General features: G+C 42.3%; 1 protein-coding gene across 1 annotated transcript in view; it reads right to left on the reverse strand.

Annotated features, from left to right (window-relative positions):
- Window positions 1-21,035, reverse strand: part of ALDH1A1 (aldehyde dehydrogenase 1 family member A1) — a 188,253-nt gene extending 167,218 nt beyond the window's left edge. Inside the window, exons 1-2 of the mRNA XM_085633036.1 lie at window positions 20,864-21,035; window positions 294-398 (exon numbers count right to left, since the gene is read on the reverse strand). Of these exons, the coding sequence (XP_085489162.1) occupies window positions 294-398; window positions 20,864-20,962 (204 nt within the window). The 5' untranslated portion in view covers window positions 20,963-21,035. The remainder of the gene's footprint in view (window positions 1-293; window positions 399-20,863) is intronic.
- Window positions 21,036-21,432: the final 397 nt, after the last annotated feature.

Below are 21,432 nucleotides of genomic sequence, written 5' to 3' on the forward strand. Positions count from 1 at the left end.
AGGACTTCATATGACAGAATTGAAGTATTTCCTTCCTACGCAGTTTTCTCCCCTAGAGTACTTTTGGTTTGTTTAACTCGTTATCTGAGGCCATTTGCTTGTAATAAAAGTTTGCAGCCTGTCAGTATTGCCCTCCTCTTGCACCCCTTGGAAAATAGTGATGAGAAGCTTTTTTTCTATAGTACAAAAGAGCAATATCCTTTGTGTCAGTGATTTGAAATTTTCCAGAACCCCATGATATCACAAAACACTAATGAAAGAATAATCATGCATTTTTCAAAAACTCGTTTTACCTTATCACCTTCTTCCACTTCACAAATCTTTTCTCCATTGGCTGGGTTGTAGACTGGAAACTTCTTACCACTGGCTGAATCATGCCACTCGTTGTTTATGAATATCTGCAAGGGACATCAAATTTGGTAATTTTGAAACTACAATAAATATCTTAATTTCAAGGAAACAACAGTACACTTGTCTGTAGTTGCAGTAGGTGATGTCAGCGATGCATTATTTAAGCCCCTTTCATGTACTAGGTCAACAACTAGAATACAAACGGTTCATTTGCCTTTAGGCACAAGTGCGTTCAAATTTGTTGATTAGAGCATTACGATTTATGTTTTTGATTGTGGATCTGCCAAATCAGAACATGCAAGAGTGTTGGCAAACTCTTACAATTAGTAAATGGTTTATGAGGCTGATTCTGCGCTGGTTTTGGGAAGGAAATTCATTTTGTTAGCATTTTCATCCTCTCAGATAAGTTAATGGAGATCATTTTTACAAAGCAGTGGTATGGTGCAAAACATATTAACAAAAGCAGCATTAATAAATCTGGTATTTGTTAAGCGCAAACTAATCATCCCCAAGGGTCTCAAGGTGCTGGGAGATTAAGTGAGCTATTGCCCAAAGTCACAAGGTGCTGAGCAGAGCTTCCCGGGTGCCGGGGATCCAACCATGAACGCTGCGCTCTGGTGTCAGCCGCTCTGGCCGCTGCGCTGCTTGCAGGAGAGTAGTGTGATGGACTGGCTATGGGGAGAATCCATACAAGGAAATTTCAGCTGGTGACAATATTGGTCAGTTGGGTGAAAATTAAGGAAGGAGGTCAGCATAACAATTCCGTCACTCTTCCTGTTGCCAAAGACAAATGTACCAAGGTCTCCCATCTAAGCACAGCCCCTTGGAATTGTCTTTTATAGCGCTTAGTGGCCTGGTGTCTGCCTTGGGTCTTTGCTATCTTGCCCCTTGAAGCCCACCCCAGGGATTTTCTTTCTGAAGAAAAAGCATGTGTGGATGACTCGGCACCGTCTAAAGTTAAACCCTAAGAAAACAGTTACAGCGTGGCCCTACCCTGCGAATCTCTCCGTCTGATTATGGCTAGAATTTCTGAGCATGTTCTCCAATGCTTAGTTTTAAATAGTGGTGTGTGATGTTGTAAGTTCAAATGTTTTTCAAACCAGTGTCTTTTTGTAAAAAAAAAAAAAGTCTATAGTTCCAAAATGTTGGAAGATGGTCAAGTTTTTGAAAAAGGAAGCAAAAAGGGGCTTAGGGCTCAGATTTGCAGGCTTGCAACTCAGCTACTGTTTATTATATCCCAACGACCCTACATCTGATCCGCTGCTACCAGATATGCAGAGAATGGGGTGTTTGCTGCAGCCCAGCAGTGGCTTTTGTGTTTACCCCTGACCCTTACAGCTAAGGGGAACCAGGTGTGGCATGGGCTACGCTAGTTTCCTGCCACTGGGAGTTCTATCTTTGCAGGACATCCAGCTTCAATAATGAGGGACCGGACAAAGTTGACTTTTGCCCTGGATGAATTCGTATGAGGTCAGGCTCATCTTCCTTGAGTGCAAAGTTTCCTGTTTTCCTCAGTGAAGGTTACTTTTGGCCCATCCTTAATCCTAAATAAATAGTATTGTCCTGGATGAAAAAGCCACCTATTGATGCCCGGTGCACTTAACAAATAGCAGGATTGGTGCAGGGAATACTGCAGACTGCTATCTTGCTAATGCATTTCACAAAAACTGAACCTCTCAGGTCTGATTGGTTCACTTCAAAATGAATGTCAAAGACAATTAGTATGGAGCCATAGGGCCTTGAGAAACACGGTGCCGCTGTGAGTCCTTGTCAGGATACGCCCTGAGAATCTGGAGCTCCCTTCTGTAGGAACCTCTGGTATCCGGTCCCCATACTGGCTTAAAGAAGATATCTGGGTGCTCTTAATGCCTTAGCTCACTTTCTTGTATACTGTGCTCCTAGGTCCCACAATTGTTGGTCCACTGCAATCACTGTATGTATTTCTCTTTGTAAAACCTCTGCTGTTAGCAACACCCATAAAGTCCAGCTACTAGAAATGTTGTACATACTAAGTTAAGGATAACAGGTAAATGTAATTTGCATTATGTGACTGAGCTCTGTATGTAAACTGCTCTTACTCCCTCCAAGGCGTGGTCTATGATGAATAAAATTACAAATGAGCATGTAAATAAATAAATAAATAGCATGATCCTGCTTAGTTGTCGAATTGAGAGAATTACAAATCTAATGAACCGCCATTCGAAAGTAAGTAATTGCCAAATAGATCAGTTGTTACATTCTCACTTGTTTGATATCCTCGAAGTACTATTGGTTTCACCATTTTCTTTTCATGAAGCTTCAGCTAACTATTGAGTGAACATAGAACGTCTTATAAATCGAATACTCTTTTGGGAATGACAAAACCAGAAGTGCCTTGTTGATGGGTCTCTTTAAATGTTTACTCTTAGTCTGTTTTTTCTTTCGCATTTAACTGAATGAGATGCATTGTCTATTGTGTATAACTATACAGGAATAGGAGACTTTCAATTATCTGCTAATATGATGTATCATTTTCAGGGGTTCTAGAAAGGTGTACTACATCTTTAATTGCCAAATTGTCATAGTGGTCTTTAAAAGCTACTTTAATAAACCTAGGGTTGGGTTTACCCTCTTATAAAGAAATATGACTGGGCAAATTAAGAAACAATATAGTTTATACCTCTATGTTACAGATATGATATTAGCTAAATGAACAGCCCATATCTATTATATATTCAAATGCTCGGTTTCATAGCACTGGAATGGCTGCATCAAGTCAAAATTGAAATCCTTTTGAATTTAGAATATTATTCCAGATATTTATTACAACATGAATCTTGCTCTCATTTTCCAAGCTATACCTAAACGAATTGTTTTGGGAAGAAGTATTGTCAAAGACAATAGTTTTATCTTTATTGTGCTACTGCACACAGAAAGCATTGATCCATTCCTGTGTCTGAGTATGTATGTATTGGTACACTGAATTCAGAAATATGAGCTTTGGAATTGCTTGCTTTTTCATATAGTAACTGTAATCTGGGCATTTCATCATCAATAGAGACCAAGAGGTGTCTAGGTGTCAGCCCTGGCTGCCCCTAGGAGGGGAGCCTGGGCGTCGCTCACTGCCTCCCTCTGGCACTTCTGCTTGGCATATTAAAGCTTTTATATGAAAACAAACGATCTCATGGTTCGTTTGTTTGCATGTAAAAGCCCTGAAATTACTTTGCCAGCAGAAGAGGACTCCACTAGATGTATTGCGCATGTGCCAGGTGGGGACTGTCACTACTCTACCTCACACACATAATACATAACTGACATGCCGCACTAACATCACGCAATGCACCATGTCAGATAATGGAGCTTGACGGTTTGTCAATCACACGCCCCCTTGCCCAATCACAAGCTGTAATACAGAACAAGCATTTGTAATGCAATTGGTCTCGCCTTTGGGACCTTATATGCAGGGCCGGACTGGGAACCAAAACCGGCCCTGGCAAAGTGCGCGCCCCCCTCCCCCACGGTGGGTTGGGGGTGCCACCGAGCTCTTTGCCAGGGCCGGTTTTCGGCCGATTTTGTTACAGGGCCGATTTTGCAGCTATGCTGCAAAAACGGCCCTGTAACAAAATCGGCCCCCAGAGGCCCAAAACCGGCCCCCACCCGTGCGGCGCACCGGGTATTGCCCGGTGCCCGCTACGGCCAGTCCAGCCCTGCTTATATGTATTTAGCTATGCAGCACATTAGTCTGGGTGCTGAAACATATACTGTTCTTTAACATGGAGGGAACGTAAGTCCAAACTGCGTGACATGCCAGGTATGGGAACATATGGAGAGAAATATTGCCTTTCAGCAGGAAATGGTATAGTATAAAGCTCTGTTTTTGATATAAAATCAGGGCCTTCGGTGGCTATATCACCGAAAAATACAAGATTTGAAAAAATATTGTTGTCTATGGGTGCTCGTGGAAGACGATTTCTATGCACTGGAATCTAGAGAATGCTAAAAATGATTCTGGTATGTTACTGACTTCTGCTGGTCCTGTTCTATCAAGAAAGTTAAACAGAGGCAGTTGCCAGAAACATTTAAAAAAAGAAAGTCACTCAGCAGAAAGCAATTCTGGTATTTTACTGACCCCTACTGGTTGTTTTCTATCAAGAAACAGAAAGAATAGTCCCTAAGCGGAAGCAGAGAAGTCCTTGGGCTGATCTCCAGAGCCCACAAAGTACATACACATATAAGTATATATACAAGAGGTCTCAAATGCTCGACCTAAAAAAGGTCTACCTCTTTACCTTTAACCCTATTCTAGCTTCTGATTAAGTGAAAGCTCATGGGTCTTCCTCTGGCTGGAGACAGATGGGGGAGTCAGGAATTGTGGACTGGCCCAGGAAAGGTTTGTGTTTTAAAGATTGAGTTTGTATTTGTCTATGTTCTGGGGAGTGCATGTGTATTTAAGCGTGAATGTCTTTGTGTGAGTACCTGCAACTGTGTGTATATAACTGTCTCTGAGCTGCAAACTGGCAGCATAGAATGTGAGTAGATTTCCTGCATCCTGGGGCATTGCCTCTGAGCAGAAAGATGAATCATGGCTGGTAGATGCTTGGCATATTCAAAAGCAACTATCAAGACTGGACTTAAGAAATAATTACATAAGGATGTCTGCAGAAGTCAATATAACAAATCAATGTTTTTAGCAGCTTTGAAGACCAAAAGTGGAAGTGGTGAACTCGTATGCTACTCTGCCCTATCCTGACTAGTTTTGAGAGGCACTAGCCTTTGGGATGTAGTTTAGACTCGGGGAGAGTTAGTCTGCCTTGGGTCTTTGCATTGATGTCAGCAAAAAGATAGCTTGAGTTAGGAACACCTCATCTGGGTTGGCACTGTGACAGACCGATCTGTATTTTTTGCTGGCAAGCCGCTGCACCGAGTTCAATGCTGACCGCTAACATCCGTTGTGATCTATAAGGTTCAAGTTTCTATCCCAATTAGGATCAATTAGCCTTCATGCATCTGAGGTGTGTCAGTTGACTAGAATTGCATTTGGTAATAATACCAGAGCACTTTTATATTTCTTAGAAAACATGAAAGCGCAGTGCCATTTGCAATAGGACAAACAAATTAGTATTATTATGATGGTGATGATGATTATTATTTTATTAGAACATTGGAACGTTGGGAGCTCAATTGAAAACAATGGAGCGCTCCGGGCTTATAATGGCTGGTATAAGCCCGGAGCACCAACATTCCAACGTGTCTTTGTTCACAGCTCTGGCTGTGAACAAAGGCTTCAGGGAGCCTCAGGGGATTTCAATCCGCTCGCGCTCCCTGAAGGCTTTGTTTTGTTAGAACATTCTGCCCTCTAGTGACAGAATGTTCTAATAGCCTTATAGCCCTTCGTAGCAGGGCTATACCGGCTTTTAAAGTCCCTCTGCTTCGTTAAAGTCCCTCGCCTTCGGCTCGGGCCTTTAACACTGCAGCGGGCCTTTAACAGCCGGTATAGCCCGCTACGGCGGGCTATAAGGCTATAATATTATCATCCTAATATCAAACTTTATTTCTGCATATTGCCATAAAAGCTCATAAAATCAGATACATCCTCTTCATGACTCCTGCATGTTTGCATTTCACAGTCAAGATAGATTAGTGAGTTCATCACTTGCCACTAAAACAATATTCATTTAAAAGTCACAAGTTAACATCATCCCAAAGTAGAGGAGAGGGTCCCTATACCACAAAAGGGGGTAGAGCACCAAATAGACTGTAGTCAAGAGAAGTGTCCCCCTTTCGGCATATAAACAGTTCCGCCTCATTGTTGAGTATTTGTTGTATAGAACATTAATTTGTGTTTTTAACCTTTTTAAACTTTGTTGTATAAATTTTGCTTCGTGTCGAAATAACTTTGTCAATTTTAAATAAAATACATGGATATTATTCATGTGAATATCCGACTGTGTTGAGGTTCTGGTGTCTTGTTCTGGTGACTGATTGGTGGTTTATGTGAACTTGTGTGCGGAACTGTTTATATGCCGAAAGGGGGACACTTCTCTTGACTACAAGTTAACATCATGACAAGGCAAATACAAAAAAGGTTTTCATTAGAAATGCTGTTGTTAAACGATCCAAGATGCCAAAAATGGTATACCTGTAGCCAAACCAAAAGAGCTAAACCTGGGCTCCCAGGCCTATTTTCAAAAAAATATATTGATCCTGTATTACAGTTCCAAAGGCAAAAGTCCAAACACATCAACAGAAATTATATTTTTGCAAAGCTCTCTAGTGAAGAGTCCCCAATGCTGAATGTTACCATAACATCGGAGGAAGAAGAGACTGCTATACATAACCTTCTTAATGGCAAAGCACCAAGAAAGGACAGCTATCCTGAAGAATTCTTCAAAATACTCACCAGAGAAATTACAAAACTACTTACTCAATGTTTCAATTACAGCTGGAGCAAAGACCCCCAGCTCCTCTCATAAAAGTACTTTGATTTGCTATTTGAAAAAAGGCAAGGATCATTTAGACATTAATGTGTATTGACCCATTATACTACTAACAATTTTAAAATATTGAATTAGCACTTATATTTAGTTACAAATGTAATGTAATTAACAATAACAAAATATTTACGAAAATCGTGAAACAACAAATAACTGAGGTTCCACTGTTTGACGCCTGGAAGGAAGTCATACCCAGTCAGCTTAAAGACAACTATAATAAAAATCCGAAAAGGTATCTGGGTATTAAAATCTCAGAAAATTACCAGGACCTCTATTTAAACTATGTCTTTTTGCTAAATAAAAAACTGAAACGTCTTGATAGACTAGAATGTACTTCCAAAAACAGACCCTAAAATGCCATGCAATTTGGTAGTGGAACATAACTCATACCCCTCTGAAGTTACAGAGGCCAACTCCAGGAACTCCTTAGCAAAGGATTGCCAGGTGTAGGTGACATGCATCACAGTGTCATTCAGTCCTCTGTGTGATCTTTACAGTGCCACATACACATTTTCTTTAAATGGATCCTCAGTGTTGCAAGGTGGAATATTATGCGGTATGAATGGGGGGTGCCTTACCATACAATATTCTCACAGTACACAGAGATGGACCTCGGAGTTGTTCTTAGCAGTCCTAGCTCGGTCCTGGGAGTGTGGGACAGAGCAGTCAGGCATATTCAGAGGAACATGTGATAAGCATTTCACAGTACCAGCACTGACAATAAGTATGTGAAATGACTCGAAAGAAACCTTGACACCAATTTGTGAAAAATAGACTATATTTTTATATAAATATTGACACCAAAACTGATTGTGTATCCTACATACAACTGCAGCTGTGGATTTTTGAAGCGGTCAAAAATTGATACAGTAAATCTGTCAAACTGGTACCATTGAAGTCAATGGGAAAAAACACAGGTGACACTCGGTCACTTTCAGGGTGAGTTCAAATGAACCCTCCTGTGGATAAGGTCATTTTCGAACAGGTATTACATTGTTACCTTGCTCAGGGAGTCTGAGGGCAGTGGTGACTTGGCTGTCCTTGGTACTGAGTGGGATCAGTAGGAGCTATTAAACTTGCAGCACTTGGCAAAACCACACTTGGAGATGGAGTTCCACTCTACCCATGGAGAGTAGAGGACTTTGGGGACCTAGGTTCCGAGATCAACAGCTGGATATCTTCTACCTTGCACGGCAGGTCCGGGTGCAGAGTTAGCTGGCAGCTGCCAATCACCAGGGCATGTTGCGCCAGAGAAGCTTTGCCACATACTCGTTGATTCCAACTTCAAGATGCAGAAACACAAAGCAGATGAGTCATTCCTGACATCAGTCCCTGTCGCTGTGAGGTGCTCTCGGGCTGTTCGTTCAAGCGGTCGATCACCCGACTGGCGAGCCCCAAGCCTGGCATGCGGCAAATATAGTCCACAGTTACTTCGGCAGCTGGTGGTTGACAGGAGTAGAGTAATGGCTTGAAACTTGGTGAAAGCTTTGCTACCATTCAAACCTTGCAGGACCCCACTTCTCTTCGTCTCACTTTCGACAGGTGCAGCGTGTTGCAAATCTAGTCATGGAGCGATTTTCCTGCAGCTTGCAGGGGACTGGTTGCACCAGTCCAAGGTAGTCCACGTCAGTTTCTGGCATCCACTGGAGTCCCTCTTGCTGGGAGCAATGAGCTTTTGTCATGGATACACGTCCTATCTCCGGACGACAGCAGAGTTCAAGGTCCTATTGTCGGTGATGACGCCTTCTTTGTGCCTCTTCTTCATATTCAAAGTCAGAACTGAGGTTCTGGTCTCAGGGAACCCCTTAAATTCTAGTGTAGGAGGTGGTGAGGGCATGAGGGACAGTGACCAAAGGGATCCTGGTCCCAGTAGCTACCAACCCCTGAGGTGACAACATCCTGTGGGTGTATGTCACCTTTCTACCCAAAGTCCTCTAATGTATGGTCTTCCAACATGGCAGAACCCTTCCTTGGCGGTATAGACAGACCTCCTAGTCCACCCTTTTTAGGTCGAGCCTATAGCGTCAGCGTGCATGCGCTGCTCGCTTTGCGAGGTATGCAGTATTCAGTATGACGTGGAAGCTCTGCCCACTCTCCGCCCATCTTTTTGATTGGCATAGTTCCTAAATGCTGCCTTCCAATTGGTTTTAGGCTTGTTAGTCCCTCCTCATGACGGCCATGTTGTCATTTGTATCATTCCATGACTACTGGCCCCTTTACTTCGAGCACTATTTTCTTCCCGTGCCTCCCCCTCCCCCCTCCCGCAGTCCATGCCTTCTCTGCCCCACCCACCCGCACTGCTGTTTGTGCCTTCTCGCCCGCCCACAGTCTCGTTACCAACGCAATAGGTCTTGCGTAAATGCGAGTCCTATTGCATTGCATATGCTTGTTTTCTTTCCTTAACAGTTGCAAACATTAACTTCGCTCTTGCGTGTGAGAGGCTGGTAAATTTGTGTTTCTACTTGGGGGTGCAATCTCAGTGAATTGTAAAGTGTCTTGCACTCATTGTTGGGGGTGGGGTGCCGGGGATCGGAAGATAAAGTGGAAATGGCAACATTTTGCTTTACACGGTGCAGGTGCAATCAGTTTATCGTCAATTGAGCTGAGCACCGCCATTAGTGATCGGGAAGGCTATTTACCAACTTACTACTCACCAACATGCCTGGTACCGTCGGAGCGAACATTTTCTGTGTAGAAACGCACATATCCTGACTGTACCGGCTTCTTTCGGCTCCTGCCTCCGGTAAAGCTTTATATTTCCTAGTCTCTGCTTTTTCCTCAGGGCACTAGGTTCCCCTTTTCCGGTCTGTTAGCCTTGGGAAGATTCCCTCGGGTCACCTTCAGAGCCATATCTAAATATCCATTTATTCATGAGACTTTTACTCCGATTGTTTACGCGGCTAGAGCTCTAGAAGGTAGCTCTGGATGGCAGCACTTTGTCTATGGAACACCATTACAATCAATTCAGAGCCAATACATTATAATGATCACAAGTAGTGTGCACCGTGTTTGCAAGTATTTTAGTTTTACAAGCACCTGCTGCCGCCTTCCTGTCCTCGAGAAATGTTCATGCAACAATAAAAATGTCACGATAACTCTGTGATTAATGTTCTTCCTAGGGTGTGATCATTTTGTCTAATAGAAGTTTTGACTGATTATAAAGTAGAGCAGAGGGTTAATATGCTTGCTGCAAAGTATGGATTCCATGCAGACAGATCACGGAGTGTATATTATGAAAACGGCTCAGTGCTTTTGTTAGTGAGATCCAGGTCACAATTTTGAATCGAGCTTGGGCCTTCAGAGCCTTTCATCCTTCTGAGGTCGAAAACCTACTGTTAAATTAGGCAGTAGCAAAGCCGGTTATTTACAGCACTTAGGGACAGTAAAATGTGCAACTAAGTAATGCATAAAGTACCAATGATTCTATCACTTTAGAGTGACTTCTGCTGTGCTTATTACTCATGAGAATGGACTCATAGCGCTGTATTATTATTAGTAACCTTCCTCTCTCCCATGTTGGCCTGTTGAGTCAGGGTGCACTAATGCCCCATGGCGCCAGTGTGGGCTTTCGAAGAGCAGCAGATCTGTGTGTACACAACCACATAGACATGCCTTGTGATACTGTGATGCCCACTCATTCCTTCAACCACATTTGCACCCACTCTATTCATCATAGACTAGAATTGGTTCTACTCTGCTTGTTGGCAGGACGTCTCGACTGCAGCTCAAAACAGGCTTTGACAGTGCTCTGTTACCAGCCTTATTGTACAGCGAGTAAGTGCAGGGCATTGCAGTGCAAGCCCGGCCCTATATCGGGGCGTTTGGGAGCTTAGTCCATCCATGGAGTATTTTTTTTTAATGGAGCACTATTTTTCAAGTCTATTGGCTATCTATCAATGGTCTTTACAGGCAGTTCTGCAAAGAAACTCTTAGAACATGGAGCATTATTTTCCTACAGCAGCAAGTCATGCGCATGCCTATATGGAGATTGTTTTGTGCCCTCACATTTTTCTGCTAAGCGCCCACGAACCCGTCTTGCTGCAGTAGATCACTGGTCTGCAGCTTAACAGAGGGCCAGCCCAGCTCTACTTACAGGCCCAAGGTCTGCAGTATCTTCTGCTTCAAATTAGCACGAGGAGTCACAGAAGAGCAGACCTTCCTCTTCCAAAGCACTACTGGGAGGTAAGAAAGGGAGTAGATTAAGGGCACAGTTTAAGCTTGACAGTTCGTGCTTGCGTAATAACGGTTTCTAGCTGGAGGTGTTACGCCTCTACGAAATGGCTTGGGTCCTACTTACCAGTTTTATTATGTGCATTAGTTAATGTGAAAATTACAAGATCACCAAGAGGTAATCCACATCCGAGTCCGATTTGGGTGAGTTTTTATGTTTGCTCTCTGAAGAAAGTGCCTAAAAGTTCTTGCACCGCTGGCGGAAAAGGGGTTTTGCGCTTTCACTGTGGCAATGCAATAGGTCTCGCATTTGCGAGGGTTTGAGCTATTGGCATTGTAAATGACAATGCCTTTTATTTACGTGTTGGTTTTTAAAACAAAGCTTAAACTCTATAAATGCGAGACCTATTGCATTGCAATGCTTGTTTTATTTAATGAAGGCTTGGCATTTGCAAAGTACTACTGGGCTAACTGCTTTTTTTCAATATTTACTTTTAATTTCCAATTCTAAGTGGCCATTGGCAAAGCCAATTGATTAGCCATTCATAGGAAAGATCTGCTGGCTTTGCCAACGAGTGTTGCATTCACTACTAATGAAACAAATACTCACTGAAGACCAATTGGGCTTTGGAAAAGAATAAGGAATTATGCATAATATAAACCCTCCAAGCCCAGAGGGATAATTGCCAAAGAGATTTTCCACCACAGTGCATCTGATATAGTAATTCTTTTTTTTATTGTATCTTAGAAGCGCAAATGACCATCACGATGTCAGAGCGCTGCTAAAGGAGAGCTGATGAGGGTTGTGTTACAGTAAAGATCATAGTGACTATGATATGCTGTATATAGAGTTTGAAGAGTCAGATATAACACAATTGTATACACTATCGCTCAAGGTGAATGACAGTTTCACCAGAGATCTAATTTATAGAAATCAAAGTGCAGGCAAAAACAATAGTATACAGTATTGAATCAAGTGAATTCTGGTTTCAGATGTTTTCTTTTACGCCACATGTTTTTCTAGTAGTAAGACTTTAACTTCATTCTTAAACAGCTTGAGTGAGGCAATTGTTCTTGTTGAGGGTGGAAGAGAGTTCCATAATTTGGAGCATATCCGGAAAAAGTGTGGCCTTGAGTTTTCCTTTTTTTGAATCTGACTGATTCTTGTACAGTAGATTTAGCACTTTTAGAGATTCTTCTGCCTCCTGATAGCTTGATCCTATTCGGCAAGTATTTTGGTCCAAAGTTGTGTGGCGCTTTGGGCCAGATGTATGACCCTTGCATTTTGCGAGTCTCAAATTACGCAATTTGTGACTTGAAATTTGCAACTCGTAAAATGCAATTCACAACAGTGTCTCAGACACTGTTAGCGATGCCTAATGGGGTCGCAAATTGCCTGCCTCATTAATATTCATGAAGCAGGTTCTATTTCCGACCCCTTTAGGAATGGCTAGCACGCCAAGGGATGGTGGCCTGCTGGAGTCAGCAGACCACCATGTCTGTGACTGCTATTTTAATAAAGCAGTTTTTTTTATTTTAAATGCAGCCGTAGCGAGTCGCAAACCTTATTTTGCAAGTCATTAATTGGTTAATGAGTGGCAAAATAGGGTTTGTACATGGGTCAGACCAATTTTGTGATGGCAAAACGGACCGATTTCCCATTTGCGACTGCAAAAAAAAGTCGTACATCTGGCCCTAAGTGTGTTATTCATGCAACTTTCGGTTGAACTCCGGCTTCGACAGGGAGCCAGTTGAGGGCTCTGAGTGAAGGGGAAACGCGATCACAACATTGTGTGCCTGTTAAGAGTCTTGGTGCTGCATTATTTGTCACTTTCACTGGAGCTAGGCTGGCTTTTGGTAGGCCTATGAGTGTAGCATTCCCATAGTCCAGTATAGATAGCACTCAAGTTTAACTGCAGTTTTCAAGTCTCCTAGCGGTATGCAGGTTTTAGTTTTCTGAGAATGTTCAGATGTTCAGATGTAGGTTGGTGCTTCTGGATGCCGCTTGCATGTGAGATCGCATATTCAGATTTGAGTCTTTTGTGATACCTAGGGACTTTATGGAGTAGCAGATGGTAGAGGTGCAATTTAGTGAGTTGAAATTCTGAGACCTAGTGAGGTTGTTTGGCATCTGAGGGAGGGAGAGAAAAGAATTAATTTGTTTTCTGGCAGATTTGATTTTAGTTGGTTGTGTGCCAGCCAGGCTTGTGTTTTCCTCAGGTTATCATCTAGACCCAGTATATCCTCTTGAGAGGAGAGTTTGATGTATAGTTGAGTATCATCAGCATGCATGCGGTATGACATTTTTGGTTGTATCAGGATTTCAGTGATTGCTCCACGTAAAGATTGAATAGCATTAGTGATAAACAAGTTAAAGAACAGAAGCCAAATAGGCACCCCTCTTTCAACCTATTATTGGACAGCAACAGTCTAGTTCAGAATCTTAAATCACAAAAACACCATTACCCAAGACTACATATAGGTGGGTGATTGAGGCCAATAGGACAGGATTGGCTCCTCAGCAAAAATCTCTTTTTTAAGCATTGCTTAGAGGTACCTTCAACTGTTTCAACAGCCGCATGATTCCGAAAAAATCATAATTTATAAAAGTGCATCCATACATACATACATATACTAGGTTTTGGTCAGCCATTTTCATCCACGGGCCTCTTATGCTTGTCTGTTCTTGTGTCATTTACCTTTTTCCTTCTGGTCACCACAGCTTCAGCCCACTTCAACCACTATCTGACATGCCAATTTTCCTGATCACATGTGGAAAGCTGCCAGAACTGTATACACTTCAGTCCCAGTACCAGTGTGCCTAGGCTGTTCGCTCATTCTGTTTATTTTCGAAGTTTTCAAATCCGCCCATCCTCACAATTAGGTTGTACTTTAAATGAATATGTATATTCAACTCCCTCTCCCTAACTGATCTTACCCCTTTTGTTTTATTGTGTTGGGGGGCCTTTGATCTCTGTATATAATATGACTATCTGATTTTATGTAGACTCTTAGGTATGATTGGATTCTATGTGTTATTTTATTCATGCTAAAACTCAATCAAAAGTGTTGAAATTAAAAATGTATGTGTACTTGAAGGTGTTTTGTTATTTCTTCTCTCATGACCAAGGCATACCAATGGATTTTAACATTCAATAATACGGCATGTATTCAGGAAGAAAACAAATGCCTTCCTACACCCACGTTTTACCAAAAGAATAGCTTTAGCTTTCTCCCAGCCTCATGTTTTCAAAAATTCCTTATAAAAGTATATTCATGCTTTTGTCAACTGTCTTTGTCCACTGATCTTTTCAAGTACCACTCACATTTTATTTGCACCCTCCGCAGCATACAGCATCAGCCAATGGGTCACTACACATCATTCATTGTTTTTTGTGCACTGTGTAATGCCATTTTGCCTTTTCAAATGTACAAAGTCCACTATAAATCAGTGCACTTCATTGCTACTGTAGGTGTGTCAGTGCTGCTGTTCCACTACTTTCTTTTCTATTCTTTGTGTTTGCTAACTTTTTATTTGCATATTGCATATGTTTGGAAAACAATCAATAAAACAACATTGAATGCTTGCAAAGGCCAGAGCGAATGGTTTTGCCAGTGCATGTTTGGTTATTGTTTTGCTTGTCAACATTCTGTTCCTCGTTTTTGCAATGAGGATTATTGACATAAAAATGTGCATGAACATGTGATGGGTAGATATCGCCTTCAGCGAGCAAGTTGTTATGGTTAAACTTGAATAATCCTGAACATCTTCTAATATGAGACAGGGAGTGAAAGAGGGAGTCAGGAGTGGCCCGTGCAGGTAAGAGCATCTCCTGAAAACTTCAGACCTATCTCGATACTCCCTTCCTTCGCCAAAGTAGCCGAGAAACATGTCAATGCTCAATTGACACATTTTATAGAATCAAACAACTTACTTCACAAGTCCCAATCTGGTTTTGGGGCCCAATACAGCACCAAGGGCCATATGTATGAACACATTTTCCCATAGACACAGAATGGGTAAAACCCTTTGATACATATGGCCCCAAGTCAGCATTATTGCTGGCCTCCGAGTCTCTTAGATCTGCTGCGGACCAGGGTCATGCTGCCGTTCTCCTCATGCTGAATTAAGTGCGGCATTCAATACAGTTTCACGCGGCCTGCTGCTGCAACTGCTCTGGAATTGCAGTGTGTACTCCTTTGTATTAAAGTCGCTGGCTTCCTTCCTTCAAGATCGCACCTTCCGGGTAGTTCAGACTCCTTTTGCTTCTGAAGTGTTGCTCCTGTCCCAGGAGGTGTCCAGGGCTCTAAGGTAAGCCCCACGCTATTAAACATCTATATATGCCCCCTGGCAGATGACATCAGCAAACACAATGTCACCATAGTGTCTTATGCCTATGACACACAATTGATCATCACTCTTGCTCAGGACAAAGGAGGTACCACAACACGTTTCGGGTCCTGCTTGGTAGAACTGGCTCAGTGGATGAACTCTAGTTGCCTAAAACTTAATGCCAACAAAACAGAGATGCTCATAGTTTGAAAGCAACCATCTGTGTGGTCCTCAGCTTGGTGGTCGAGGACACTATGCCCTACTCCTACCCCAGAGCCTAAGGTGAAAAACCTTGGAATGTGGCTAAAAGCAAACCTCTCTTTCAACAACCAAATAGCCTGTCTGGCTGGTAAATGTTTCGCCATGCTTAAAATGTTAGCTAAGATCTCTGACCTGCTTCTCTTGGCCACTAGGAAGTTGGTAGTGCATGCCCTCATGATCTCAAGACTAGACTATTGTAGCAGCCTTTATATCGGAGCCACCCTGGGAAGGATCCAGAAGCTTCATAGAGTGCAAAATGCAGCTGCCTGACTTCTTTTGAAGCTCCTGAGACGAGCACGTGTCCCCGGCACTGACTGAACTTCCCTGGCTAACCCTGGAAAAACGTATCATCTTTAAGGCTATGTGCCTTTGACCAAACATCTTTAACAAAGGAGGGCACACTATCTGTTCGACTAGGTGAAACCCTATTCACCTGGCCGCAGCCTCCGATCCTCGGTTATAGCACTTGCTGTGATTCCATGTGCTAAGAAAAGCTCCGATGGGTGGCCGTTCATTTGGTTTCCGAGCCTCCAAGCACTGGAACACCCTTCCCTTGTACCTGAGGCTAGAACCTGCAGAGGCAATTTCTATGGAAAAACCCAAAAACTTGGCTGTCTAGACAGAAGTGGATTTTGCACTGGTCTGTGTCTTGAATGCTGTACTTCTTTGAGGATCTCTGCTAGCTTTTTGCATTATTTTTCTGTTTTCTTTCCTGCCCTGGGAGGATAGCAAACCTAGTGCAGTGACGCTCCAGCTGGAGTAATCTGAGACCTTTAAAAAACGAACATAACTGAACATAAATAGCACTTTTTATCATTACCTAATCCAATGGAACCCAGTTTATGGACCTCGGTAAGATAAAGTTCTTACTTGGTCTCACCAGGAATCAAAGTCATCCCACCACATGTCAGCAGCTCAGTTCCACTAGTTGAGACACATATGTCTTACTTGCATCTCTCACTAACTAAATCGTAATATTGAAACACTGCGTGCGCTAATCGAGCTCAGTGAGTTAACCATTAATTGCTGAGATCCTTGTGTGAAGCAAAGGTTAGGCAGTCGGATTTTTGCATAGTCATTCCATTCTGTCAGATGTCCAATGTCAATGAAATGAATGCCAGGTTAGATAACACCAATAGTCCAGTGCCAATGGCTGCACCAGTCGAAGGTCTTCTAGTCAAGTTATGTGCTTTAATAATTGATAAATGCTCAGGCACAAATGGAATAATGCTATTAGAAGATTCCACCGACTGAGTGTAAAACGCTCTAATTAACCAGGGAGAAACAGAACGATGAGCATTGGAATGTATGAGCAGAAGTGTATATCAGCCTTCATTGGCCATTAGACATTCAATTTTTTCCACTGGAGCTCTTACCATTCCAGTGTTTAAATGGGTAAAAATCAGATGTTGAAACAAATAAATAGATTTTTTAGGTAAAAAATAGAAAGCATAAAAACAATGTTACATCACTAACATATTAATGCAATAATTCACGATCCAAAACACCAAAAACATGTTAACATTGACACAGCTAGTATGTCAGAGAAACAATTTTCTATGTGTGGAAAGTTGCTAGCAGTAACTTTACATTCATAAATTATCTCAACTCCCAAGTTTGGAGAGGTGGTGATATGTAAGGCTATGCTTTGGAGTAACTTGACACTCTGAAATGGTGAATAGCCAAAAGTAGTAGTTAAAATAAAAAGTAAGAGCAAACTTACATTTGAGCAAATCTACGTTTGTAAATTTACCTTTGTGAATAAGGCGCATAGTTTGGGATTCAAAAAAGGCTAGTACGCACTAAATGCTTTCGCTAAGTGATTTAGTCAAGAGGTTCTTTACACCTACAAAATATGCTTCGGGATCTGGGAAACATGTTATTATAATGTAGAACCCCCATTGTGACTTTAGCCAATGCCTGTGACTCCCATTCTGGTTTACATTGGTGATTAAGCACGCCCTTACCCATTACATTTCACTACCCGGTATTACCTGAGTCACCCAGTTTGGCAAATGTATCATTGAAGTACTTGAACCAGGGAAGTGAACCGGCGTTCTATAAACCAAACACTCTGTCACAACGGTGACGGATATCTTGTCTGCTGAAATATAGATCCCATTGTATCCTAAGGGATTTATATTTCTGCGGCCGGGATGCCAGTGACGGTTCTGACAGAGTGACCTGTACACCAAGATCTAAATCAGGCCTTTAGTCTGATAGATGTCTTGAACTTGTATCAACTAAAAAAATAAAATTCCTAAATGAGAAATTGCTAATGCTTTCAATTATAACTTTGGGAATTCTCATAAACTTTGTTCACATATTTCTGGGGCTAATTCCCATAACCTTTAATTTAGGGAAATTGCTTTTCAAATCTGGCATTTTCAATGAAGCAGACTTGACACTATTGGCCATTAAAATATTTTTTGTAAAATGATACGGATAAAATTGTGATATCAAGAATACATTTAAAAACCCTACACCAGCAAATCGGTTTATGTGCCATGAAAATATAACACTGAGATTTCTTGCAATGCCATATTTTTTTACAAATTATTTAATCTACATAACACCCATCACAGAGGTCATATCGTCACTTAATAAATCACCCTACTTGCTTATCAGTCAATTATCTCTGTGGGGCAAAATCGGATGAACGAGTTAAGAAGAACCCTGTAAGGCAGGTTTAGAAGTGTATTCAATAGCAGGTTATGATTATGCTTGCTAACAGTCACGGTGATTGGCCAAAATTTGAGGTTTGCTAACAAGACAGAGAAGCACGCACACTTCACGGCCCGGTGATAAACAGGTGTGGGGAAACGCTGTCCACTGCGGCTACCCTTTACTGGTGACGTACTATTTTTAAGCAAAAAAAGCTCTGCTGCAGAGCTTTAAGTGGGACGCAAAAACTGGGGGATCTTTCAAAGGGGCGTGGCCAATGTAATTAAGGGCGTGGCGTAAAAACTTGGAAGCTAAAAATCTGTGCTTAGCATAGTGTGCCACCCGACTTGTATTTTGCTGTTTCTGTCATTGCATCCAGATAAATGATACAACAAGTATCAAACCAACAAGAAGTCAGGACTATTGGCTTTGTCAATGGTTGTTAGTTGCCTAAGATGGCTAAGCAGCAACTATGGCTTGTATATAATATTGAAAAAGCTTCCACTTAAAGCCCTGGTGACACCACGACAATGTTGCTGCACCTGTGTTTCAAAAAGAGAAGGGAAATCTAGAGAGAAAATGGATCTCTTTAAAGGATTCCCCTTCACCTACAACGCTCACCTGGCATGATGTCAGGCCGTAACTTCTCCACTAGTGAGAAGTGTGAGCACGTGCACATCGATATGCCTGCTGTCATTGCAGTCCGGAAAAAAATAGACCGCTTGTGCCAGGGCACAAAACAGAGCCCGATAGAGACCCGTTTCGAGCACCCCTTTAAAAAACGGGGGGTGCTCAGCACCGGTGAGGCCCAGCCCAATCAAAGAAGCCCTGCTGTGCAGTTCAAAGAGGAGGGGGTCTGCTGACATTTGAACTGGTCTGGTCGGTGGATTATGAATAAGGCTCCCTGTTTCCGTTTTTACTGATTTTTACAGATATATACCGACAGAAAACATACATTTTCTTGTCTCTATCTCTTTTAAATGTGGATATAAACGGATATTGGGTTGCTTTTTGATTAATTCTAAATACTGTCTACCATGACTGCCAGGCCAATAGATGTGTGGATTGATAGATAAGTGGTTTAAAAAAAAACTAATTTTTGTAAAGATGCTTTAACAGCAGTAGATATGCACAAGGTTGACACTGAAATGTGCATATTTTCATATAAGTGCACTGATTTATCTTCTGCGTGTGTTCACAGCACTGAAACCTGGCAGACATTCAAGCATGAGCGCATATTTGTCTGTTAAATAAATGTGGACATATACTAATTTCTTTTTAATTTTTTCACAAAACCCAAAATAAATATGGATAAATACAGATAAAATTAGCAAAAAATAAATATGGATAAATACTGTTGGAAATGGCCAAAAAATAAATACCATAAAACCGGGAGACCCAATTATGAATGCTCAGATCGAGCAGCGCAGGGAAGGAGGGGCCAAGTGGCAGCCCCGCCCCTCTCCCGGGCTGCATGGAAATAGCAGGAAACATCTGCATGTGTTGTCAGCGTGTGCCTACAGATTAGCAAAACACGCATGCATATTCTTTGACAATCGCAGAGTGTCTCTGAACCCACTGCCCAGTGGGGCAGCATATCTGCAGGAGTTCGCGCTTGAACTTCATCGTTGGCAAATCGACTCCTCACAGCTGCCGCGTTCAGGCAGCGCCATGACAAGTCTCGGGTTCCCGCGCGCTCAGGGGGTGCCATAACGCGTTTTTGAAAATAACGACTCTGATAGTATACACTACTAAACCCTAGTAGTCCATTCGCATAGAATTTAGACCCCTGATATCCATCTAATCAAAATACGGTTCCCTTTGCTCCACAAGTCTAAAGTCAGAAGTAGGCTAGTCACGCGCTGCCCGGTTTGGTCAAAGTTCCCGTTTAATTTTCTTGTTATGCGACTGCTGCGAAGCAAAGAGCAAACAACCGGGCAGTGACTGTTCTTGAGATTGCATTCCTTTGTGATTGTTTTTTTTTTCCTGCTTGCTGTTGGCAGTCGGTGAGACTAGCAGTGCTTCGCTGGTTTTTGACGTCTGCGCAATGCATTTACTTACCAATTTGCCCCTTGGTCGTGGATTATGCGGCAGTCCACGCACTGTACTTGCTGGGCTGCAGAGGGTGCAGTTCATGATAGGCCATGGTGATTATGCAGCTGGCATTTAACATGTGGTAGTAGAGCCATTACCCTGGTGTATTTAAAGTATCAGTGCACCGCATAGTTTCTTCAATTTAATTTTCGCACACATGAGTGATGAGTGAGCAGTGATGCAATGACAGACGAAACAGCTTTTCTCTTAGCTCGTAAATGTTGTTGTACACAGTCGAGTATTGCTTATAACAAGAGCCGTGGGTCACAGAAGAACAGAGCGCAATACCTGAAAACACAATGATAACGTGTTCTCGCTGATTTCCCCAGAAAGAAAGATAAATATAAGGGCTGGACGAGTTCGCCAAAAATTCTGAAAAGTCATAAAACCCAGGAAGCAATACATGTGTATTGGAACAGTTTAAACATGAATGGAAAGCTTGCGCGCGAGTCTTTTGCAGCTGTAAAGCAAACGAGGCAGGTGTCTAGTGAGTCATGAATATGCAAAACGAACTCACCTTTGTGTATTTGATCTTCAGGTCGCTGAGGGGCGCAGGCCCTTTTGCCGGTGCACCGTTCTGGTCCGGGCTTTGTTTTTTCTTACTTTCAGTTGACATGTTTAGCCTTTCGCCTGGAACACAGATAAACACAGCGTTGTGTTAGACAAGCCCGGGATTTTTTGGCCTGACTGAGCACTGCCTTTTTCGCTTTGCCTTTTACTCCAGACCGGTTACACTACATTTGCATACGCACTTATGATTGGAGGAAACACTCATAGCCAGGGAAAAGAGAGCAGCAGTATCTGATGGTGACACCTCCCGCTGCAATCCTTCAACTTTGTCTCCACGCACAGTATCTCTGGTATGTGATTTGTCGTCATAGAGGCCGCTTTGAATGGAGTGAGGCGAATTCTGATTTAATATTTGTTGGGAACACAGAAAACGACTATACTAGGGCATCATCACACACATTAGTGGCGGGCGGGAAACCAACGTGGATACTTTATATATATATATGTCAATGAGAGAAAAGAAAGGGGACCTATGACTTGATATACACTCGCATGAATGCTTAGGAGAAACATTTT

This window comes from Triturus cristatus, chromosome 2_1 (genome assembly GCF_964204655.1).
Source record: "Triturus cristatus chromosome 2_1, aTriCri1.1, whole genome shotgun sequence".
Classification (NCBI taxonomy): Eukaryota; Metazoa; Chordata; class Amphibia; order Caudata; family Salamandridae; genus Triturus; species Triturus cristatus.